The following is a 26,109-nucleotide window of genomic DNA, read 5'->3' on the forward strand; positions in this document are numbered from 1 at the left end:
TTTTTTTTTGAGTTAAAATCTCACTCTTTTGCCCAGGCTGGAGTGCAGAGACCATGCTTGCGGCCACTACAGCCTTGACCTGCTGGACTCAGGCTATCCTGCCTCAGCCTTCCAAGTAACTGGAACTCCGGGCATGCGCCACCATGCCCGGCTAATTTTTTGATTTATTATAGAGACGAGGTCTCACCATGTTGCCCAGGCTGGTCTTGAACCCTTGGGCTCAGGCAGTCCTCTCACCTCTGCCTCCCAAAGTGCTGGGATTACAGGTGTGAGCTACTGTGCCCAGCATCAGTTACTTTTAAAGACTTGAATCTCGGAGATATGTACTGGTACGTGAATATCTGTTGATTTTATTTACATTCGTACGCCTCCGGCACTCTTCTCACTTAGGCTTCCCAAAGCCTGGGATTACAGGTTTGAGCCACTGTACCCAACCGGAGTTGCATTTTTAAACCCTTCCTCTCTTCACCGCCCCCATTTGAAAAAAATACAGCACCATCTACTTTTTAAATTTTTAGGTAATTTTTATGTTGAGATAATTGTACAAATTATTGAAAAATTTATTTTGAGAATTGTAAAATTTGAAGAAATTGTACGTACAAGTTTATTGTGTGCAGTCATAATAAACAGTACAGAAAGATCCCGTGTTCTTGTACCCACTTCTCTCTAGTGATAACATTTTGCAGAGTTGTAGTAAATATTGCAGTCATATATTGCTGTTGACAAAATTCGAGATACAAAACATTTCCATCCATAAGGCTCCCTTCTGTTACCTTTCTATGGCCATGCCCATATCCCTTTCATCTTAAATCCCTCAACTCCTGGCAACCACTATCCCACCCCAGGTTGTTTCATGTTTCAGTAATTTGTTCCTTTATTGCATCCTGGCTATGGATGTGCCACATATACCACAAATAGTTGGTTTAAGGCCAGGCGTGGTGACTCATGCCTGTAATCCCAGCACTTTGGGAGACTGAGGCAGGAGGATTGCTTGGGCCCAGGAGTTTCAGACCAGCCTAGGCAACATTAGCAAGACCTTATCCCTGCAAAAAAATAAAAAGATTGGCCAAGTGTGTTGATGTGTGCCTGTAGTCCCTGCTACTCAGGAAGCTGAGGAGAGAGGATCACCGGAGCCCAGTAGGTCCAGGCTACGGTGAGGTGTAATCATGCCGCTACACTTTAGCCTGGATGACAGAGTAAGATCCTGACCAAAAAAAAGAAGGTGGTTGAACTGGTCACCCGTTGAAGGAAATCTGGACTATTTCTATTCTTCAGTTATTACAAATAAAGCTGCCATAGACATTCATGTACAGGTTTTTATGTGATTATCAATTAATATTTCTCTGAGATCAGTGCCCAGAAATGCAAACACTAGGTCACACTGCATACTTAGTTTTGTTTTTTTGGGTTTTTTGAGTCGAAATCTCACTCTGTCACCCACCCAGGCTGGAGTGCAGTGGCACACTCAAGGCTACCACAACCTCGACCTGTTGGGCTCAGGAGATCTTTCACCTTAGCCTTCCAAGTAGCTGGAACTACAGGTGTGAGCTACCATGCTCGGCTAATTTTTAATTTTTATTTATTTATTTATTTTTTTATTTTTGAGTTGGAGGCTCACTCTGTTGCCCAGACTGGAGTGCAGTGGCTGCTCCCGGCCACCGCAGCCTCGACCTGCTGGGCTCCGGCGATCCTTCTGCCTCAGCCTTCCGAGCAGCCGGAATTACAGGTGTGTGCTACCACGCCCGGCTAATTTTTTGATTTATTGAAGAGATGAGATCTCGCCTGCCCAGGTGGGTCTCGAACCTGCGGGCTCAGGCAATTCATTCACCTCAACCTCCCAAAGGCGCGGGATTACAGGCTGAGCCACCGAGCCTGGCTTAATTTTTTATTTTATTGTAGAGATGAGGTCTCACCATGTTGCCCAGGCTGGTCTTGAACCTGTGCTGGGATTACAGGTGTGAGCCACTGTGCCTGCCCTGGTAAAAAATAAATAAATAAGTGAATGAATGAATGAATGAATAAGGTGTGAGCCACTGTGCCTGGCCTGGTAATAATAAATAAACAAATACATTTTATTATTTGTTTATTTGAGCTGGAATCTCACTCTGTCACCTAGGTTGGAGTGCAATGGCATGATCATGGCTACCGCAGCTTTGACCTACTGGGCTCAAGCAGTCCTTCCACCTCAGCCTGGAACTACAGGCACGCGCCTCCATGCCCAGATAATTTTTTGATTTATTGTAGAGATGAGGTTTTGCCAATGATGCCCAGGCTGGTTTTGAACTCCTGGGCTCAGGCAATTCTTTCACCTTGGCCTCCCACAGTGCTGGGATTACAGGTGTGAACCACCACGCCCGGCCTTAATTTTATTTTTTATTTCTAAATTTTTTAGAGACACGTCCTTGCTGTGTTGCCCAGCTTGGAGTGCAGTAGCTATTCAGTTTCAATCATAGCACACTATGGCCTCAAACTTCTGGCATTCTAGTGATCCTCCCTCCTCATCTTCTCAAGTAGCTGAGACTACACATATGCGTCACAGCATCTGGCTGCCTTTCCCCGTCTAATATTGTCTTGAATGTTACCACTATGTACATGTAAAACTATGTCAGATATGTTATAATTTTTGCTTCAACCATCAAACATCATTTGGGAGACTCGAGAAGGAAATTATATTTACCCACATATTCTTTATATTATTCTTTCTTCTTTCATTATTCCCTTTCAGTTTGGAGAACTTCCTTTAGCAGTTCATTTGGAGTTGATCTCCTGGTGCAAATTCCTAGTTTTTCTTCATCTGAGAATGTCTTGATTCCCCTTTCATGACTGAAAGGTATTTTTGTGGATATATGATTCTGAGTTGACAGTTCGTTCCCTTTGACACTTGAAAATGCTGTGCCAGTTCCTTGGCCTCCATAGTTTCTGATGAGAATTATAGTGGTGTTCAAGTTTATTTTTTCTTTCTTGTATATAGTGCATCGTTTCTCTCTAGCTGCTCTCAAGGCTTTTTCTTTGTGTTGAGTTTTCCGAAGTTTATTATGTGTCTTAGTGTGCCTTTCTTTGGATTTGTTTTTTTTTTTTTTTCTGTGAACTTGCATAGAGAAGTATGGGTTTATTCTGTTTGAGGTTTGGTCAGCTTTTTGAGTCTGTAAGTTTACGCCTTTTGTCTTTTTCGGGAGGTTTTTCAACTATTATATCTTTAGATACTTTTTCAGCCCTTCTGTCATCTTCTGGGACTCTGATGACATGAATGTTAGATAGTCCCCCACTGTTATAGTCCCACATTTCCCTGAGGCCTGTTCATTTTTTTCAGTCTTTTTTCTCTTTTTCATATTGGGTAATTTCTTTTGTTTTATCTTCAAGTTCACTGATTTCCTCTGTCTTCTCCATTCTGCTATTTAACTCTTCTGTCACGTATTTTTAAATTTTGGTTAGTGCCTTTTTCAGTTCTGATATTTTGATTTTGTTCTTTGTGTCTTCTTTTTCTTTGCAGGAACTTTTTAGTTTTCATTTGTTTCAGGCATGATCATAGTTGCTCATGGAAGCATTTTGATGATGGCTCTTTTAGAATCTTTGCTGGGTAATTCTAACATCCGTGTCATCTTGGTGTTGGTGTCTATAGATTGTCTTTTTGCTTGTTTGTTTAAGTTGAAATCATCCTGGTTCTTGATGTGAGGAGTGATCTTTGACAGCAACCAGTACATTTTGGGTATTATATTATGAGACTCTTGATCTTATTTAAATCTCTGAGCAGAGCAGAGCAGGCTTCCTCTGACTACTGGGAGACAGGACTGCTGCCTCATTATTGCTGGGTGCAGTATCTGAGGGCAGGGGCTCCTTGTTATTGTTGTATGGTTGTAGGAGTTCCCTATCAGGCCTTGGTGATACCACTGCCTGGGAAGGGAGGAGTGCTGCCACTTTACTGCTGGGTGGAGTTGGAATCCACGCTCCCTGCCTGATATTGTGGGGAGGGAGGTGGGGAGTACTTTTTATCACCAGCTGGGGATGAAAGTCCATGGTCTCTACTCTGACATCACCTGAGTAGGGCAAGGGTGGGGGCCACAGTGTTTTCTATGGAGTTTGGCTGCAGGTGAGCAGTTGTTTAAAAGTTTTCCACTTGCTGCCCTTGTCTGGGTCCTTTGGCTAGAGAGAGCTGACTTTAATTGCAGCTTTTTTTGTCTACATCTGTTGGCATTTCTGAGTTGTACACTTCTCCATTACCTAGTCTGCGACATATGAAATAAAAAGAAAATCGAGAACTCAATGCTCTTTCTTTGGGTCCCAAAGAAAGTCTGCTTTCTTCTGTCTGCCTTTTTTTTTCTTCTTCTTCTTCTTCTTAGTCAGTCTGCTTTCTTCTGTCTGCCTTTTTTTTTTTTTTTTTAAAGTTGGAGTCTCACTCTGTCACCCAGGCTGGAGGGCAATGGCACGCTCATGGCCACTGTAGCCTTGACCTGCTGGGCTCAGGTGATCCTTTCACCTCAGTCTTCCAAGTAGCTGGAACTGCAGGCGCGTGCTACCATGACTGGCCAATTTTTGATTTATTGTAGAGATGAGGTCTCGTCACATTGCCCAGGCTGAAACTCATAGGCTCAGGCAATCCTCTTGTCACTGCCTCCCAAAGTGCTGGGATTATAGGCATGAGCAACTGTGCCCAGCCATCCTTTCAGAGTCTTTAAATGTAATGTCTCAGGCCAGGCACAGTGGGTCATGCTTAAAATCCCAGCACTTTGGGAGACCGAGGTGGGAGGATTGCTTGAGCACAGGAGTTCGAGACCAGCCTAGGCAATGTAATGAGACCTTGTCTCTACAAAACATTAAACAAAAAAAATTAGCCAGTTGTGGTGGTGTATGCCTACAGTCCCAGCTACTTGGAGACTGATGCAGAAGAATCACGAGTCCAGGAGTTTGAGGCTTCAGTGAGCCATGATCAAGCCACTACATTCCAGCCTGGGTGACAGAGTGAGACCACAACTCAAAAAAATTGTTTTTTGCAGGCATGGAATAACAGCCATGTAAGTAGCAAGCGCTGTGTTCTTGATTCATCATAAGAATGAGTCTTACAGAAAGAAAATGGAAAATATTTTCACAATGAGTTATCCTTTAAAATGATTGCCAGCCAACACAGTGATGCATGCTTTTTTCCCTCAAAGACTCATTTGCAAAGAAACTGTACAAGCTGTTTTTGCCAGATCTTGCCTTTTTAATTACTCCTCTGCCTCTCCAACTTATGTTGTTAGGTGTCAGTAGTCAGTTTATATCCCGTGTTCTATGTGTAAGGGACTTAGAGATGGCCCTCGAATAGGATGTTTCCTGTCTGACTCCGAACATTATAGGCACATACCTCCAAGGCTTTGTATTTCAGGCAAAACCATATTTAAGTATATCCTTTCCTAGGGACAGGGCATTTAACACTTAAAAACAAATTTTCAAATGGGTCAATTGTATGGTATATGAATTATATCCCAATAAAGCTGTTGTTTTAAAGAAAACACAAAATTTCCTTTGGTTTTTACTTTTTTTCTTTGTATATCTTGTTTCTCCTAAATATATAGGGTTTTTTGTTTTGATTTAAGAAACAAGGTCTTGCCATGTTGCCTAGGCTAGTCTCGAACTCCTGGGCTCAAGGAATCTTCCTGCCTGGGCCTCCAGAAGTGCTGGGCATATAGGCATAAGCCATCACACTCGGCCCCAAGTGTAGGTTTATTCTTACATCTCAGTGGATTAAAACTTGTGTCATTTTGTGTACTTCATTGATAATGATAGGTTCACTTATTCACTTACATTCTTCTTAGATTTTTTTTGATGTTGTTCGTTTTTGCTGTTGTTGAGGCGAGGTCTCACTATGTCCCCCAGGCTGGAGTGCAGCGGCACGATCACAGCTCACCATAGCCCCGAACTGGATTCAGGCAGTCCTTCCACCCCAGCCTCCCAAGTAGCTGGGACTACAGGCATGCACTACTATGCCTGGCTGATATTTTGATTTTTATGTACAGATGCGGTCTCACTATGCTGCTGGCTAGGCTGGTCTCAAACTCCTGGGCTCGAGATTCTCCTGCCTTGGCTCCCAGAGTGGTGGGATTACAGGCATGAGCCATTGCACCCAGCCTCAGTAGATGTTAAAAAAAAAACACTTTGAGATATAATTTACATACCATACAATTCACCCATTTAAATTGTACAGTTGAATGTCTCAGTATATTAGAGGCCTGTGAAACCATCAGCACAGTCTAGTTTTAGAGCATTTTTATTCTCTCCTCCCAAAAGCAACCCCTATATCTACTGAGAGTCACTCCTCATCCTCTCCTTGTTCCTCTACCCCAGTCCCAGCCCACCACTCATTTGTTTTCTGTCTGGTCTGTATAGATTTGCCTATTCTGGACTGTGGTAGTATGATATGTATTACAGTAAGTCCCCTACATATGAATAAATTTCATTCTGAGAGTGTGTGCATAAGTCCAGTTTGTTTATAAGTCCTACAAAGTTAGGGCCAGGCGTGGTGGCTCACACCTGTAATCCCAGCACTTTGGGAATTGGAGATGAGAGGATTGCCTGAACCCAGGGGTTTGTGATCAGACTGGGCAACTTGGTGAGACCTTGTCTCTACAATAAATCAAAAAATTAGCCAGGCGTGGTGGCACATTCCTATAGTTCCAGCTACTTGGGACACTGAGGCAGAAGGATTGCCTGAGCCCAGCAAGTTGAGGCTGCTGTGGTCGTGAGTGTGCCACTGCACTCCAGCGTGAGCAGCAGAGTGAGACTCCAACTCAAAAAGTTAGCCTAGGTACCCAACTAACACAATCTCCTATCTAGTACTGTACTATAATAGGTTTGTAATACTTTTCACAAAACACACAAAACATAAACATTTTTAATCTTACAGTGCCTTGAAAAGTACAGTAGTACAGTATGACAGCTGACACACAGGGACTGGCATCAAGTGAACAGGCAAGAAGAGTTACTGACTGAAGGAGGGAGAGGAGGTGGGAAATGGCGGAGCTGAAGGTTTGTCAGCAATAGAAGATGGAGGGCAGGCTGCAGTTTAACTCACACCTGATATTGACGGCAGTTTCTGGTTCCTTGCTGGATTCATTTCAGTTTACTCTTTTGAAAAATGTACATGTGTATTTTTTAAAGTTCACAACTTGAAGATTCGTATATAGAGGACTTACTGTGTGTGTGTGTGTGTGTGTGTGTGTGTGTGTGTGTATACATATATAAAATGTGTGTGTCTGTGTGTGTGTGTATTTTTTTGTTGTTGTTCATGGTTCCTGGCTCATTACTCCCATAGCATTTGTTATTTCCTAAGTAACTAAAACAATAAGCATATCTTTTGTTAAAAGTTTTGTCCAGCCAGGCATGATGGCTCATGCTTGTAATCCCAGCACTTTGGGAGACGGAGGTGAGAGATTTGCCTGAGCCCAGGGGTTTGAGACCAGCCTGGGCAACTTGGCAAGACCTCATCTCTACAATAAAAAAATCAAAAAATTAGCTGGGCATAGTGGCACACACCTGTAGTTCCCAGCTACATGAAAGGCTGAGGCAGAAGGATCACTTGAGCTCAGCAGGTCAAGTCTGGTGGTTATGAGTATGCCACTGCACTCCAGCCTGGGTGACAGAGTGAGACTCCAACTCAGAAAAAAAAAAAAAAAAAAGTGTTGTCTTTTTGCCCTTTGTTTCTAAAGCAGCTTTGAATAGTTTCAGAGTAATAAAGGTGAAAGACAATCTTTTGTTATAGTGTTGGGGCACTTTAGGCCTCAGAAGCAGACCTCTTGTCCACCTTTCACCTGCTCCTTTTTCTCCCCAAGGCAGGCCATAGAAACTAAAAATACACTCTAACTTCCTTCTGCCCTTCTGTCTTGGAGCTGCCCATATAGAAATTCTCTGACTTACCTTGTCTGATTGTAGGTCATAAGACCCCTATTTCAGAACGGGTCCTGCCTCACACCCCGGAAGAAAGAATGCTTCACAGAGGCCAAGAATAATCTGGACACGCCTGACTGGGTTTCCCCACTCAGTCTATTAGTATGCAATCATACCCTTTTTGTCCAACCACATTTCTACATAGTTGTCCTTCAGGCTTGCCCAGTGGAGTCTCTATCGAAGGTCTGAGAGGATGAGGAGTGAAGAGCTTTGGATAGCTGAACCAGCAGAAGTCTCTAGAGGGCAGCATTCCAGGGGAGGGTGTGGTAGCTCCACACCTCTTCCCATGTCTCATCCTATGCAACTCTTCATCTGTATCCTTTGTAATATTCTTTTTTCCTTTTGAGTTGATGTCTCACTCTGTTGCCCAGACTATAGTGCAGTGGTCCGATCTTGGCTTGCTGCGGCCTTAACCTTCTGGGTTCTGGTGATCCTTCCGGCTCAGCCTCCTGAGTAACTGGGACTACAGGTACATACCACCATGCCCAGCTTTTTTTTTTATTTTTTGTAAATAACAGGGTCTTACTGTGTTGTCCAGGCTGGTCTCGAACTTCTGACCTTAGATGATCCTCCTGCTTTGCCTTCCCAAATTGTTGGGATTACTGGGGTGAGCCACTGTGGCCGGCCCTTTGTAATATTCTTTGTAATAAACTAGTAAACATACGTGTTCTCCTGAATTCTGTGAGCCATGTTAGAAAATTAATTGAACCCAAGGAGGGGATCATGGAATCACTGATTTCTAGCTTGTTGGTCACAAGCACAGTAAAACAGCCTGGGGCTTGCAATTGACATCAGGAGAGGATGGTCTTATGGGACTGAGTAACCCGTGGGATCCGGTGTCATCTCCAGGTAGGTAGAGTCTGAATTGAATTGGAGGACACCCAGCTGTTGTCTGTTGCAGAACTGATTACTTATTTGTGCTGAGACCTCCCCATACATTTAATCACAGAAGTCTTCTGTGTTTAGTATGATAGCAGAGAAAAACAGTTTTTTTTTTCCACACATGGAAATTTCATATAAATGGAATCATAATATGTGGAATCATACAAATTGAGTCATATAAATGGAATATATCTTTTGTGTCTGGCTTTTTTCACTGAGTGTGGTTTTGTGGTATGTATTTGAGTCGGGATCTCCCTCCGTTGCCAGAGCTGGAGTGCAGTGTCATGATCACAGTTCACCGCAGCCTCAAAACTCCTGAGCTCAAGCAGTCCTCCTACATCAGTCTTCTGAGTAGCTGGGACTACAGGTGCATCCCACCACACTTGCCTAATTATTTTTACTTTTAGTTTTTGTAGAGATGAGGTCTTGCTATGTTGCCCAGGCTGGTCTCAAACTCCTAAGCTCAAGCAATCCTCCTGCCTCAGCCTCTCAGAATGGTGGGATTACAGACGTGAGCCATCATTCCTGGCCAAGGTGTTTTTAAGGTTCATCCATGTTGTAGTTTGTGTCAGTACTCATTCGTTTTTATTGCAGAATTCTATTACATTGTGTGTATATACCACATTTTGTTTATCAATGCATTTTTTTATTTATAAGAGACAAGGTGTTACTAAGTTGCCCAGGCTGTTCTCCAACCCCTGGAGTCAGACAATTCTCTTGCCTCTGCCTTCCAAAGTGCTGGGATTACAGGCGTGAACTACCACACCTGGCACTGTTTTGGTTTTATGAATAATGCTGCTATGAGCATTTCGTGTATAAGTTTTTTCTCTTGGTTATTTGCCTAGGAGCAGAATTGGTGGGTCATATGGTAAGTCTGTCCATTTGAAGAACTAACAGACTGTTTTCCAAAGTTAGCTGCACCATTTTACATTCCCACCAGAAATGTGTGAGGGTAATTTCTTCATATCCTCACCAACACTTGGTATTTTCTTTTTGGTCATATCTAGTCTAGTGACTGTTAAGTAGTATCTTTGTGGTTTTGACTTGCATTTTCCTAATGACTAATGATGTTGGGCATCTTTTTATGTGCTTGTTGGCCATTTATATGTTGTCTTTGGTGAAATATTTATTCAAACCCTTTGCCCTTTAAAAAAATTGTTTTTGAGTCAGTCTCATGCAGGCTGGAGTGCAGTGGGACGCTCATGTCTACTGTAGCCTCTATCTGCTGGGCTCAGGCCATCCTTTTGCCACAGCTTTCCAAGTAGCTGGAATTACAGGCGTGTGCCACCACGCCTGGATAATTTTTTGATTTATTATAGAGACAGGGCTGGTCTTGAACCCCTGTGCTCAGGCAGTTCTCTCACCTCGGCTTCCAAGAGTACTGGGATTGCAGGTGTGAGCCACTGTGCCTAGCCTCTTTTACCTATTTTTGATTGGGTTGTCTTTTTATTGTTGTGTTATAAGAGTTCTTAGGTATTCTACATACAAATCCCTTATCAGATAACTGATTTGCAGATATTTTCCCTCATTCTGTATCTTCTCTTTCTTAATAGGTCCTTTGAGACTTCAAAGTCTTTTATTTTTATGAAGTCCAATTTGCATTTTTTCTTTTGTCACTTGTGGTTTCAGTGTCATACCTAAGAATCCACTGCTTGAACCAAGGTCCTGAAGATTTAGTTCATTATGGCTTGGAAGACTTAAAATTTCTACATGTCTTTGAGTTTAAACTCTTACATTTAGATCTTTGACCTGTTTTGAATTAATTTTGTGTATGACTGTGCAGTTGGGTCCAGCTTCATTCTTTAACTCGTGGAACTAGTCCTAGAACTACCAGTTGAATGACTGTGCTTTCTCCCTCTGAATGGACTTGGCACCCTTGTCAACCAGAAGTGTTCTTTTAAATAAAAAATCAAAACACTTGGACTTTTGGACTTTTTTTTAAGTTTTCAAGCGAAGTTTATTTAGAAAGTAAACTAGAGAGATAGAGGAAGAAGATTCACCTCCTCAAGGTAGGAGGTGGGGTGGGACCAAAGCTAGGAAATATGACGGCCATAGCTCATGGCGACACCAGAGTTTAACAAAGCAATGGCCCCAGTGAGTCATCTTAATTAAAGGAAGCTTGAAAATCTGTAGCTTTCCTGTTAACCCTGCTTGGTAGCAGTCACTGTCAGTTTCAGTGACTGCACATAGCTAAATGTCATGATTTACTTAAACAGTATCATATTGAAAGGACCAATCTGAGAAGAATAGATGAAATGGGCATTTTATGGTTATCAGTGTAGTGTTTGTTAACTGGGCTATTGCAGCAACTGAATAATGATAATTAATGAGGTAATGCTGTTATATTAAAACAAGGCCACGTTCACTGGCTTTTATGCCTGTGAACCCAGCACTTTGGGAGGCGGAGGCCAGAGGATCACTTGAGCCCTGGAGTTCAAGACCAGCCTGGGCAACATAGTGAGATCTCGTCTCTATAAAAAATAAAATAAAATAAACTTGTGGTGGCATGTACCTGTAGTCCCGGCTACTCAGGAATTTGACACAGGAGGATTGCTTGGGCTCAGGATTTGAAGGCTGCAGTGAGCCATGTTGGTGCCACTGCACTCCAGCTTGGGCAACACAAGACCCTGACTCAGAAAACAACAAACAACAAGAACAGAGTCAGTTGGGTGTTTCATTCTGCCTGGGTAATGACGTTAGAGGAAAATAAACGAATGTTGCCCTTTGGACCTGAGTAATAAAAAATTGGCAACAAACAGAGCAACAGTGGTATTTTTGCCACCAATTTTAGGGCTTTGCCTTAAATATATTAGTGGAAAAAATTGGATTGTGGTTAGGTAGGAAGAACTACTACTGAATTACCATGAAATTTTGATTTCTAAAGTAAAAGGAAAGCCAGAGACCTGGCATTCTGTAGTTACATCCAGGAGATATATATATATATATATATATGTATGTATGTATTTGAGTTGCAGTCTTACTCTGTTGCCCAGGCTGGAGTGCAGTGGCACACTCACAGCCATTGCAGCCTCGACCTGCTGGGCTAAGGTGATCCTTCTGCCTCAGCTTTCCAAGTAGCTAGAACCACAGGCAATTAGCCACCATACCTGGCTAATTTTTTGATTTATTGTAGAGACAAAGTCTTGCCAAGTTGCTCAGGCTGGTCTTGAAGCCCCGGGCTCAGACATTCCTCTCTCCTCTGCCTCCCAAAGTGCTGGGATTACAGGGTGAGCCACCGTACCTGGCACATCCAGGATATATTGCTTGTTCACTTTTTTTTTTTCCTCTGAGTTGGAGTCTCACTCTATCGCCCAGACTGGAGTGCAGTGGCCGCTCCTGGCCACCGCAGCCTTCACCTGCTGGGCTCCGGCGATCCTTCCGCCTAAGCCTCCCAAGTAGCTGGAATTACAGGCGTGCGCTACCACGCCCAGCTAGCTTGTTCAGTTTTAATTTATAAGAAGCAAGTTTTTGTTTGTTTAGTTTGTTTTTAAAGGATCTGTTCTGCTTTTTCCTTTTGCTGACCTATCTTTTCTCAATAGCGGAGCAGGCCAGAGGACAATGCAGGACACTCTGAGCCCTCTCTTTGTCTTTTAGGTGTACTCTGAGCATATTTGGGTCAAGAAAAAGGTCCCAATAAACAATATAGAATATGTATTTTAGGTAACATTTATTTCTGGGTAGTTCACAGCTTGTTTCAGATCTTAGATTTCTTTGAGGTAGGTGTAGACAGGGGATATAATTCCAACTTTACAACCAGAGCAGCAGCTTTAAGGACAGATTCATGAGCAGCCAAGTATTAAGCAAGCACTTTTATTATGTATTTTATTTTGTTTTGAGACAAGGTCTCGCTGCTGCTGAGGCTGGAATACAATGGTGCTGTCACAGCTTGCTGTAACCTGACCTCAAGTAGTCCTCCCACCTCAGCCTCCCATAGTATTGGGATTACAGGCATGAGCCTAGGCACCTTTTTTTCAAAGTCAGTGCCCTTGTGGAACTTTCTTCTTCTTGGCCCCAGAAGGTTGGCTTGGGATCCTGGCTCTGCTCCGAGTAGCTCTGTGACCTTGGGTGAAATGTAAGGGAATGAAAACTGGAGCTGTCTGTAAAGTGGAAGAGCTGGTGCCTACTTTGTATAGACTGGGTTGGTTTGTGCACGAGTCAGACATATGGCATTACTGCAACGGAGGGCACAAGGTAGGCAGGCATTATTGAACAACTGTTTCACGTGCTCCTCTTTTCAGTCTTTGTGAACCCAGCTGCTCCCTTGCTGAGACCTGGCTTCTGAAGGCTCGTGAAAGGGGGTTGTGTGAAGGAGGTGGTGGGTAGGTCCCTGGATGAGGACCCTCTCTAGCCTTTCCTCACCCTTCCTAGCACCTTGAAGTTCTGGCTCTTCCCATTAGTGTGTTTCTTCCTATGGGTTCTTCGATGGGCAATGCCTCCTCTTCTCTCCTTCACATGCACGTCCTCCCTGCGCTGAGACACTCCCACCTAGAAGGAGCCCATCCTCCGTGGGTCCATTGGCATTTTCTGTACCACTCAAGCACTCAGTGTTTGTGTGTGTGTGTGTGTGTGTCAGATTCTCACTGTCACCCAGGCTGTAGTGCAGTGGCAAACTCATGGCCACCGCAGCCTCAACCTGCGGGGCTCAAGCAATCCTTCCACCTCAGCCTTCCAGGTAGCTGGAGCCACAGGCACACATGCCATGCCCAGCTACTTTTTTGATTTATTGTAGAGACAAGGTCTCACCAAGTTGCCCAGGCTGGTCTCGAACCTCTGGGCTCAGGCAGTTCTTTTGCCTCAGCCTCTCAAAATGCTAGGATTATAGGTGTGAGCCACTGCACCTGGCTTGTGCTTTTTTTTTTTTTTTTTTTGAGTTGGAGTCTCAATCTGTCGCCCAGGCTAGAGTGTGGTGGCACACTCACAGCCACCTCAGCGTTGACCTGCTGGGCTCCAGCGATCCTTCCACCTCAGCCTTCCAAGTAGCTGGAACTACAGGTGTGCGCTACCACACCCAGCTAATTTTTGATTCATTGTAGAGACGATGTCTCACACCTGCGGGCTCAGTCAATCCACTCGCCTCGGCCTCTCAAAGTGCTGGGATTACAGGCTGAGCCACAGAGCCCGGCCATGCTTTTCTAATATGTTTGTTTTTCCTCTGCTCAAGAGTAAATTATTTGAGTGTAAGGAAACTATTTTTTATAGTTTCTGTTTTCCAAAATATCATGAGTACAACAGATCCTCAGTCGTTTCTGGATCCTTTTTTTTTTTTTTTTTTAAATCAGGATCTCACTCTGTCACGGAGGCCAGAGTACAGTGGCATGATCACGGCTCACGACAGCCTTGACCTCCTGGATTCAGGCGATCCTTCCACCTTAGCCTCCCAAATAGCTGGAACTACAGGCTCATACCACCATGCCCAGCTCATTTAAAAAATATTTTTTTGAGAGAGGAAGTCTCACTATGTTACCTAGGCTGGTCTTTAGCTCCTGGACTCAACCAATCCTGCCACCTTGATCTCCAAAATTGCTGGGATTACAAGTGCGAGCTAACATGGCTGGCCATCTGGATAGATTAGAAAATGTTTTTCTCATTCATGCTGCAATTAATCTTAATCCTAAATTAATTAATCCTTATTGCCTTTTTTGAAATTGTTTCATATAGTGTATTAACTTAAAGAACATCATATGTCTGTCCTCAGGTTATTTTGAAAATTAAAAAAAATCATATGTTTATCATAGATTTGAACTTTTAAGTGAAGATGGTAACGTCTGCAACTGTGCTCAACCTTCCTTGGGCTAGGAGGCCTCCCATGTAGTAGGTCCTAGGGTGTGTATCTGTTTGACATAGTCACTGCTCTGTTGGGCTCTCAGGTACTTGAGCTAGTACTGAGCAGATGGCACACTGTTCCAAATGCATTTACAGACCAGAATCTTTCTCCTCAACAAGCAGTCAGGCAAGTTTTTTTCTAGTAACCTTATCTCCCCAAATGCTCTTGTTTTAAAAAACTTTTTTTTTTAATTTGTTTTTTTATACAGGTAGTCGTGAAAGAAAGACTTCAGGACAAAAATGTTTCATTTAAGGACTTGTGCTGCTAAGTTGAGGCCGGTGACGGCTTCCCAGACTGTTAAGACATTTTCACAAAACAGACCACCAGCAGCTAGGACATTTCAACACATTCGGTGCTATTCCGCACCTGTTGCTGCTGAACCATTTCTCAGTGGGACTAGTTCAAACTATGTGGAGGAGATGTACTGTGCTTGGCTGGAAAACCCCAAAAGTGTACACAAGGTAAGGCTCGCAGGGCCTTGGGTCTGCCTCATGTTGGTGTGTTGGTCTGATGCTGACTGGCCACCAGGTAAGTGCGTGTGCCCCGAGGAGTTGACAGGCAGGCAAGCAGCTGGACCCCTGCACCAACGACCACATCATCTGCATCAGACCCAGCATGGCAGAAATCACGGTCTACTTGCTTGGCGTCCAGCAATAGACATTGCGCTTAATCCTGCGAGGATGTGAGAAAGCATGTACATGACCCTCCAGGATCTCTCCAAGGGCTGCTTCAGGATGAAGCCTCTGAAGAAAGGAAGAAAGAGCATGTGTGGAAAAGAACAAGGCCTCAGGAAGCTCCTTTGTCCTGACTGTCCTGAGAGGATACTTTTATATGTGACATGCCTTAAAGTCACCTCATGTAATTTCTGTACAAATGGCCTTTTAGATCATTGTGTTCCTATTTTTTACCTTTCTCACTTCTCTGTGTTACCTATAAGGGTGTTTCCTATCCCATTTTTCACATGTTTGCTGATATAATTCTTGCCTAGTGATGGAATTTCTTTATTCCATTTTGACCAGTGAATCTTTATAGGTTTTCGTAATCATTTCTTGATTTTCAGGGAAGGCAGCTGACCTAATCAGGAGTTGAAAAGTCAGTATAGTACAGTATAAGAGGGTGGATTCCAGAGTTTCTTCTTTTTTTAGATTAGATAATATAGTTTATTTAAAAACTGAATTAGAAAGGGGGGGGAGAGAGAAAGAGAGAAGAGATTCACCTTCCCAAGGTAGGGGAGGGGGCCAAAGCCAGGAAACATGGCCTGGCCATAGCTATAGAGCACATGGCCATACTATAGCTTAGCAAGACAATGGCTGGATTCCAGAGTTTCTGACCTCCTATCCTTCACCTGTAGGGTTGTTGGGCTAATTAAAGGAGATGCTGTGGACAAGGTGCTCAGCATCTTTGTAGAGGGAGCACTCAGTCAACGGTGCTTATCTTTACTGTAAATTTGACCTTTTTCCCCACTCTTTTTTTTTTTTGAGTTGGAGTCTCACTCAGTCGCCCAGACTGGAGTGCAATGGCCGCTCCCGGCCACCACAGCCTCGACCTGCTGAGCTCTGGTGATCCTTCTGCCTTAGCCTTCCAAGTAGCTGGAACTACAGGCACGTGCTACCACGCCCAGCTAATTTTTTTGATTTATTGTAGAGATGAGGTCGCGCCAAGTTGCCCAGGCGGGTCTCGAGCCCGCAGACTCAGGCAATTCACTCACCTCAGCCTCCCAAAGCACGGGATTACAGGCTGAACCACCGAGCCCGGCTTCCCCACTCTTGATTCTTGGGGTCTTATCAGGTAGTCTACTTCTACTTGGCCTCTATGAATAAACTATCCCTTCAAGTGCTAGTGACATTTAAGAATGGATACATTCCTGTGGCTGGTGGGCCACCAGGTCCCATTTTTTCAGGAATGCTACCTGTTGGTTTCAGCCTCTCAGTGGTAGAGGGGCTCTAACCTAATCCTTCCTGGTTTCCGTGGCAGTCTGGGAGCCACATTGCTCCCTGAGCAAGGTGAGACCTGGTCCCTGTAAGAGATCTGTAACTTATTTCACTAGTCTGTGAACCAGCTGACCAGAAGTGCTCTGTGAAAATGGCTGTAGAGGTACAGACTATCTCTGGAATAAAACTTAGCCCAGAGGTTTCCGAATCAAGGCCTGTCAACTGTACCCAGGCCTATTCCTTTGCCTTCCTTTTCTCAAGCATAACTTTTTTGTGGAACCAACCAAGTTGCTTTAAGTTGTGTTTGGATTTGGAGACTAGCCTCTGAATGACAATGCCTTGTGTATGAGTGGTAAAGAGCACTTGGGCTCAGACTGCGTGTGCTCATGAAGTTTTGGTCCTGTGAGTGGTTTGTGGGTGTAGTGCGTGTAGTACACACTGTGAGCTGTGTAACCACAGTGCTGTGGACACTGGGCTGACGCTGATATAGCTGCTCCTGCTGGAAGCTTTTAGGAACGTTTTTGTGATGGCATGATGGCTTTGTTTTTATGCCTGTTTCTGTTGCCAGGATATCCAGGGGACACAGTGTCTGAATCACACACATGCTCGCCCCTCTCAGCTTGTAGAGGGGAGGGACAGGATGGCTGAATCAGTGGGTATGTTTTCATCCCTCCTCTGCCTTCCCAGACAGCAAGTGGATCTTCTTCAAATTGATTAGGCCCAGTAGGGGGTGGTGTATGTGTTTTTCAATGGAGATGATCGATGGCATCTGTCAGATTTTCTAAGGCATCTATAACTCACGAAAGGTTAGGATCCACCGCCTTAGAGATCACTTATTTGTGCTCTTGTTTTTTTGTTTTGTTTTGTTTTGTTTAATTGGAGCCTCATTCCATCACCCAGGCTGGAGGTCACTGGCGTACTCATGGCCATTGCAGCTTCGACCTGCTTGACTCAGATGATCCTTCCACCTCAGCCTCCCAAGTAGCTGGAACTACAGGCACATGCCACCATGCCCAGCTAGTTTTTTTGTTTTGTTGTAGAGATGAAGTCTCAACAAGTTGCCCAGGCTGGTCTCGAACCCCTAGGCTCAGGCAATCCTCTCGCCTCAGCCTTCCAAAGAGCTGGGGTTACTGACGTGAGCCACCATGCCCAGTTTATGCGCTCTTGTTTTAGAATACATAGTTTAGGTAAAGGTAATAAAATTAGGAGTGCTGTAAGACTTAGACAATCTCTTTCATCTCTTATTCAAACATCAGAAATGTCCTGAGGTTGGATTCTGGAATCATTTTCAGAGAGGGAGCTGCAAGGACCAAACTTTTCCCACATAGCAGAAACAGACTCAGCATCTCCCCCTCCTTTCCTTTACCCTGCTTTCCTATTAGTATTTTTTAAACTTTTTATTTTGGTGTTTTCAAGCATTCATAACAGTAGAGAGAAGAATAGAAAATGAAGCTCATGAGAAGATCCATAGCCCAGCTACAGCAACTGTCTAGATTTTGCTAATCTTTAAACCCTGTTCTCTGCTCCACTAACTTTTTTGTTGATTTGTTCTTGACTGGGTGGGGGACCCACTGGAGTTTTGTTTGTTTGTTTGTTTGTTTTGAGTCGGAGTCTCACTCTGTCACCCAGACTAGAGTGCAGTGGCCGCTCCCAGCCACCGCAGCCCCGACCTGCTGGACTTCAGCAATCCTTCCGCCTCAGCCTTCTGAGAAGCTGGAACTACAGGCGTGCGCTACCACGCCCGGCTGATTTTTTTGTTTTATTGTAGAGATGAAGTCTCGCCAAATTGCCCAGGCGGGTCTTGAACCGCGGGCTCAGGCAATCCACTCACTTCAGCCTCCCCAAGGCGCGGGATTACAGGCTGAGCCACCAAGCCTGGCTCCACTGGAGTATTTTAACACAAATTCCAGACCTGTCATTTCTGTCATAAATGCATCAGTGTACTCATAAGAAAATATTTTCATAACTACACCTAACAGAATTAACAGGATAATTCTCTAATAGTCTGATTCTCAGTCTCTGTTCAAATATTTGTGACTGTTTTAAAGCTGCCTTTTTACATTTGGTCTTGTACTTTATAGTTGGTTGTTTATCCCTATTTTCGGAGAAAACTTTTATTTTTAAAGTGTTTAACTGTGAAAATTGTATTTGTGGTAAAGTATTTGAACAAATCAGAGCTATGAGTTCCTTTTTCACCCCAAACGTGCTATCCAGGACTCTCCATATTATTCCTAAGTTTGGTCCTCTCCTAGACGTTTGTCTCTTCTGGCATCTGTGGTCCTCACTGACCCCTCTTGAGAATCTTTGGTGATGGCCTGGCCTGTACTATCAGAATATGAAGCCCTCCTCATTAGGGTCTCAGCATGTTGAGGTCACATCAAATGGTGGCATCTTATTTATGTCTTAGAAAAACAATCAAAACTAAACTATCCTTGTTAATGTTTAAAACAAACAGGTAATTGATAACTGCTAAACCCCTGTCCGTCTGAATGTTCATCTCATTGTGTTTTATAGGGACAGGTGCCTACCCACAGCTGTAGCATGGTAGCATAGCATCCACTAGGTTCTATCCCTGTTGAGGAAGACACAAGGTTTGGTCCTGAGGAGGTGGAAGGAGCTAGGGCCTAGTGTCCTCCTTCCTGTGGTACCTCCGTTGCCTGCCTCAAGAAACTTGTCACTAGCCCTGCTTTCCCTCTGGGCCCACCTGGCTATTTGTCTTTCTTTCTTTCTTTTTTTAAAGTGACAAAGCAGGATTTATTGAGAGGACAGAAAAGCTCACACAGTGGGAGGGGGTTGCCCCGTTTGTCTTTCACACAGCTTGCTTTGTACCTTGGGGCTCTTTCCCTGCTTGGTACCTTCTTGTTTGACCTCTGCCTACCTCCGAAGCCTGCCATCCTGTTTTTGTTAACTAATTCCCATTTCTTGTTTTTTCTTCTTATTCCTTTCATGTGTCAGCTCCTAAAGTGTGCACAAGTGGTCACTGCCGGAGGGAGGGTTCTGTATTCAGGGCATAGGTGCAAGCTGTCATTCTGGCATCACTGGCTTTCTGCCTGGATGGCTCTGCTTCTTCCTTCCATGCTCATGAAACACAGTCCCGGTATTTTCTGTAAGTAAAGTCAAGTGGAGGAAAAGCACAAACACGCTATCCCATTACATGGTGACTCGGGCCTTTGCACTCTACACTGCTGAAACTGCCTTGGCTGCACTTTGAAAAATAGGACCAAGCCGGGCTCGGTGGCTCAGCCTGTCATCCCGCGCCTTTGGGAGGCTGAGGTGAGTGGATTGCCTGAGCCCGTGGGTTCGAGACCCGCCTGGGCAGCGAGACCTCATCTCTACAATAAAATCAAAAAATCAGCCGGGCGTGGTAGCGCATGCCTGTAATTCCGGCTACTTGGAAGGCTGAGGCGGAAGGATCGCCGGAGCCCAGCGGGTCGAGGCTGCGGTGGTCGGGAGCGGCCACTGCACTCCAGTCTGGACGACAGAGTGAGACTCGAACTCAAAAAAAAAAAAAGAAAGAAAGAAAAATAGGACCATGGTCTTGGGGCTCCTCCCCAAGAGGAGAGGAGGCCTCCCCAGTGGCAAGAGCCCTGCTCCAAGTTACCCTCCCAGCTGCTGTGTGCCAGGCATGGTATGGGTGCTTTCCACAGGGAGTGTGTGGAGGTCTCGTGTGCACAGGTGACAAGATATAGCTGTGTTAAAAAATCTGCAGCTAGGCTGGGTGCAGTGGCTCACGCCTATAATCCCAGCACTTTGGGATGCCAAGGAGGGAGAATTGCTTGAGCTCAGGGGTTTAAGACCAGCCCGGACAACATAGCAAGACCTTGTCCCTACAAAAAAATAAAAATAAAAAAATTTGTTGGTGCGTTCCTAAGTCCCAGCTACTTGTGAGTCTGAGATGGAAGAATCACCTGAGCCCAGGATGTCGAGGCTGTGGTGAGCCGTATTTGTGTCACTGCACTTCCAGCCTTGGTGACAAAGTGAGACCCCCCCAACTCAAAAAATAAAATATCTGAAGCATTTTGGTGCCACTCAGGTGATTTATTTCCAGGAGGAATTTGCAAAGCATTTTAGGTAATGACAGCTTGGTGCTTGGAATACATTTTAAGTATTTTAATGTTTTATATAGTAGATTTATGAATGGCTTATCAAAAAATACAGTATCCCTTGATATTTGTCAGAGACTGATTGGTTCCAGGAAGCCCCAAGGATACTCAAGTCCCTTATATAAAGTGGTGTCATATTTGCATATAACCTATGCACAGTCTCCTGCATACTTTAAGTCATCTCTAGATTAATTATAATACCTAATACAGTGTAAGTGCTCTGTAAATAGTTGTTATACTGTATTGTTTAGGGGAAAATGACAAGAAAAATGTCTGTACATGTTCAGTACAGATGCAGTTTTTTCCCTGAATATTTTCAGTTCATGGATGTAGAATCCACAGATATGAGAACCAACTGTATACATCAAGTGCATGTTCTACTTAAATAGGGTTTCAGTTTCGGTTATCAGGGCTTTAAAGTTACCCCTTGATGATCTATTTTTTATGTTAAAGATGTGGGGAACAATTCAGGGTTAGGTATTCAAATGTTCATTTTGCAGGTACCCTTGTTGATGAGGTGTGCCCCCCCATCCCCTGGCAGATTCCCACTACTCCTTGATGATCTTTTAACTTGATGTATCAGGAGCAATCTCAGCAATTGTAGCTTTTTCTGTAAAAACAACTAAATATACTTTATCTCTCCAACTTTAACACAGTGTTTTACTCTTTTTTTTTTTTTTTTTTGAGTTAGAGTCTCACTCTGTCGCCCAGACTGGAGTGCACTGGCCGCTCCTGGCTACCGCAGCCTCGACCTGCTGGGCTCCGGCGATTCTTCCGCCTAAGCCTCCCAAGTAGCTGAAACTACAGGTGGGCGCTACTACGCCCGGCTAATTTTTTACTTATTGTAGAGATGAGGTCTCGCCAAGTTGCCCAGGCGGGTCTTGAACCCGCAGGCTCAGGCAATCCACTCACCTCAGCCTCCCAAAGGCGCAGGATTACAGGCTGAGCCACCGAGCCAGGCTTGTGTTTTACTCTTAAAGGGTTTGCATTTATGGCTTAGTTAGGGAGATAAAGTTAACCCCTTAGAAAACAACAGGAAACTCAAAGCAGCTCCTTCACTTGTATGGCAGTTTGTAGCTCAGGACAGTTTTATTTGAGGCTTGTGCTGAGTGGCAGCTCCACCAGTGATGCTTTAAGAGGCAAAGAAGTCCTGCCCTTGCAGGATGATTAGGTAAGTTAAAAGACAGTTCAAATATGGAGAGAACCCACCTAGCTTCTGAAGGGAAGTGTGTTATGCTGAGCTATGAAAGGTAAGGAAGGGGCCTGGACAGGGCAAGTGTCTGTGCTCAGAGGAGAGCAGACTGGAAGGCACCCAGCAAGGGCTCATCATCACTCAGCAGGGTATGGATGGGGGGACCAAAAGTTTGGGTTGTAAAGTAAATGGAAGGATTTCAAAATCAAGCTAAGGGGCTTTTGTTTTATTACATGCTGTGGGAGCATGGTCCTCCCTCAGTAGGGAGGTAGAAGGAGAGCGAGTTTGAGGAGCAGTTAGTGTTCCCAAGAGCAGGAGGGGCTGAGGCCAGGCTGGCAGGCACACGAGATAACTGACACTGGTGGGAGGAGAGAGGCTTACTCTAAATAAAGATTGCTGCATCTTTTGGAGCATGATTTTTAAATGATTATCTTTTTGTACTGTATTTTGAGCAAACTTTTTTTAATTTTTAATTTTAAAGATGTGGGGTACAATTCAGGGTTAGGTATACAAATGTTCATTATGCAGGTACCCTTGATGAGGTGTTCCCTCCCCCGGCAGTTTTTCACTACTGCTAAAAAATAGTTTATGGTTTTTTAAAAATATCAACAATTAAAGGAAGGGGAAGAGAGATTAGGGAGGGGAAAAAAAGAAGCCTTAACGGGAAAGTAGACACCAAGAGTGAAAAGGAGCAAATTGTTAGCTAGTTCATCCTGGAACACAGAGGGTCACAAGTACTTGCCCCGGAGTGGCCTCTTTTTCCTTTGAGGAAATGAAAGCACCATGCACTGTAAGTCAGAGCTGGCTCAACCTTGCTGCAGTCTGAAGCTGGGCCAGTGAGGAGAGGTTACTCAAGGATTTGTGCCAGTTTTTTTAGAAGAATGACGTCTCATCGTGTTGTAAAAACAGCCTCTTTGGTCTCTAGGTTACTGTTTTCTGACTTCCCATCCGAGGCTCCCCTAGAGGGAGTTCTGAGGGCCTCTGGGACACACAGCTCTGTGTGTCCGTTATTGGATTGTGAGGTGAGGAGATGACCTTTAGAACCTTCTCTTTTTTTTTTTTTTTTTTTTGAGTTGGAGTCTCACTCTGTCACCCAGACTGGAGTGCAGTGGCCGCTCCCGGCCACCGCAGCCTCACCTGCTGGGCTCTGGCAATCCTTCCGCTTCAGCCTTGCAAGTAGGTGGAACTACAGGTGTGTGCTACCGCATCCGGCTCATTTTTTATTTATTGTGGAGATGAGGTCTTGCCAAGTTGTCCAGGCAGGTCTCGAACCCGCGGGATCAGGCAATCCACTCACCTCAGCCTCCCAAAGGCACGGGATTACAGGCTGAGCCACCGAGCCCTGCTAGAACCTTCTCTTTGAGTGGCCATGCAGCATTCTATTTGAACTCTGCAGCAGCTGCTTTGTGTAGCTGGCCTGGGGTTTCCCCAAGTAGGGCTACATAGTTACTGCCCTGAGGGGATTGATAAATCTACCCAGGTGAGTCCCCAACCAGATGACCATTGGTGACCCCAGACGACCACTGTGATTCTTCCCAGCCTCCTTTGAGAGTTATGATTCTGAGAGGTGATGATGAAATGTGCCATTGTGTGCAGATCTGCTCTCATTTCCAGAGGGGTATCAAGCAGACTATGTGAGAGAATGGTCACAGGTATTTGGGATGTCACCTTTCTTGTGCAGTGGCAGCTCAGCCTGCTGCAGTCTGAAGCTGAGGAGCAGTGAGGAGAAGTTACTCATGGGTTAGTGCCAAGTTTTTAGAAGAATGAAGTCTCATCATGTAAAAACAGCCTATTTCTGGTTTCCATGAGGGTTTGTAGCTTTTTCTGTAAAAACTAAATATCCTCTATCTACAAACCACCCCAAAACTTGGTCACTTAAAACAGCACCGGTGTAGCATTTCACTTGATTCTGTAGGTTGGCTTCCATGGCCAGCTCCTGTGCAGCTGAGACTTGGACTGAGCTAGAGGTCATGAAGGCTGCCATGTGTGTGGCAGTTGGTGTTGGCTGTTGGCTGGGCCCAGTAGGCCTCAGTGACTCCTGTACAAGGTCTCAGGGTAACTCCAGACAGGGAAAGGAGAGGCTGTGGGGCCTCTGAGGCCTGAGCCCAGACTGTACACTGACACAACCACCCTATTACGTTGGCCAGAACAAATCATGGGCAGCCCCCAGAGGCATCCATAGGGAAGGAGGTGACCTACTATAGCCCCTGTCATAATGACCTGAGAGAGCAACCACCTTTACTCTCATGCAGAGTCTCAGAAAATGTCATTATGGTATCAGCAGATTCCATAGGGCAGAGCTGAAGTAGCTTTTCTTTGCTTATCTTGGATGTTTATTGGTTTATATACACACCCTAAAGAGAGACAAGAGAAGAGATTGTTCAGAAAAGTCTCACACTTGTGGTGACTAAGCATTGCTGTAAAGGAGCATGCATTCATGTTTTTTTGTTTTTTTTTTTGATTTGGAGTCTCACTCTATCACCTGGGCTGGAGTGCAGTTCACGCCCACCCCAGCGTCAACCTGCTGGGCTCTGGTGATTCTTCCACCTCAGCCTTCCAAGTAGCCGGAAATACAGGCATGCACTACTATGCCCAGCTAATCTTTTTAAAATTTTATTGTAGAGACAAGGTCTCACCAAGTTGCTCAGGCTGGTCTCGAACCCGCAGGCTCAGGCAATCCACTAGCCTCGGCCTCCCAAATTGCTGGGATTACAGGCTGAGCCACCGAGCCCGGCTACATGTGGTTTCTTTAACTGAGGAATATTTAAGTAGAAGCTCCTTCTTTATACTGGCTTCAGTATAAACTGTAGTGGCACGTCAGTGGACCTGGATCACAGTGTGCCACTGTGTTTTTTGTGTTGGAGGCAGAATGGTGATGGGTGTTGCTCTGACCTGGGCATGGTCTGAGTGATTGGAGGGTCCAGAGTCCTGGGCAAGGGAGGCCTGTGCAGATGGAGGTTCCAAAGTCCAGCTCTGCCATCCTGCACCCACTCTTTGGAGACTTGGGCTTAGCCCAGCAGCAGGAATTGTTTGCTGAAGGCTCTGAAGGTGGGCAGATCATCTGCAGGTCTCCCTCACAGGGGTGTCCTTTTAATTGTTCAGGTAGTCACACTTATGACTTTGAAATCCTGTTCCCAGTGTATTTTCAGAAATGGCTGGGACCCACAAGTTAGGATCGTTTCATGGGCAGCATTGGAAGGGGTGGTTCAGGCCTCCCTGTTTTGTGTGTAGAAAAGGTGGTTCAGCTATGCATTGAGGCTAAGATGGGAAGCCTGTTCCTCCAAGCCACGCCAGCTGCCATCCAGGCAGGGTGGTTGCAGGATGCCCAGGATGCTGAGGGAGCAACTGCCTTTCCATTGGTTTGGCTGAATTAGAGTGAGCCAAAAGGAAGGCCATACGTTGGCATTCTTTGTCACTCATTGCCCTTAGTTCATATTTTATTCATAGCAATTAAAAAGCATTATTAGTGTCAGAACTTAGTAAGTGAGGTTGTATGGATTGTGCTGGGCCTAGTCATTAACTGCTGTGTGATGACCTAGTAGCTTGGGTGTGGCTCCATACAGGAAGGAGACCAGAGCCTGTCCCACCTGCTCCCTGGATTATTGAGACAAGGTACACTAATGAGGTGACCAAGGGTGGACACAAGTCTGGGCTGAGGTGAAGGCAAGAGGGCTGATGTAGGAGTGGCATCTGCAGTGGTTGTGAACAAGAGGAGACAGTCCGGTTAGTCCAGAACCACTTGTAGTCATGGAGTCTGGCAGCTAAAATAAGCTCTGGTAACCTGTGGCTAAGCTCTAACACCCTTCTCATCTTCCTCATCAACTTCTTGAACAAATGCAGGTGTTTGTACAAGTACTTGTTAAATTATACAAAGCTGTGCAAATACAGGAGCATCTTATTAATTAATCTGTGCTTGAGACTTTTATAGATAAGAAAACAGGCCAGAGAACTGAAGCGACTTCCCTGATCCTTACACAGCCCATAGGAGGCAGACTTGGACCCAGGAGGTTACCATGGGCAGACCTGCTGTGAGAGTGGGCACTTAGGGGCTATACAGAGCTGTCCTGCATAACATTGTGTCAGGTGGCATATTTGGCACCCTTAGGAAAAGGGAGCCCTCCTCAAGTGTTCTTTATTTGCAACTTCACAGCCAGAGACTCGTGGGGAGCTTGGCCCTCGAGACTCGACTGCTGACTTAGGTAGGGCATAGTGTGCCATGTGGAGCCACCCATGTGAGGGAAATAGACAAGTGTCCCTGTT

General features: G+C 44.8%; 1 protein-coding gene across 1 annotated transcript in view; it reads left to right on the forward strand.

Annotated features, from left to right (window-relative positions):
• The window catches only part of LOC110594862 (2-oxoglutarate dehydrogenase, mitochondrial-like), a gene marked incomplete at its 3' end in the record, with an annotated part of 46,146 nt that overhangs the window by 1,732 nt on the left and 18,305 nt on the right, over positions 1-26,109 (forward strand). The window contains exons 2-3 of the mRNA XM_021708823.1: positions 4,830-4,838; positions 14,845-15,084. Of these exons, the coding sequence (XP_021564498.1) occupies positions 14,863-15,084 (222 nt within the window). The remainder of the gene's footprint in view (positions 1-4,829; positions 4,839-14,844; positions 15,085-26,109) is intronic.

Source organism: Carlito syrichta, unplaced genomic scaffold, assembly GCF_000164805.1.
Source record: "Carlito syrichta isolate Samal-C Ts95f unplaced genomic scaffold, Tarsius_syrichta-2.0.1 Scaffold150267, whole genome shotgun sequence".
In the NCBI taxonomy this organism is placed as follows: Eukaryota; Metazoa; Chordata; class Mammalia; order Primates; family Tarsiidae; genus Carlito; species Carlito syrichta.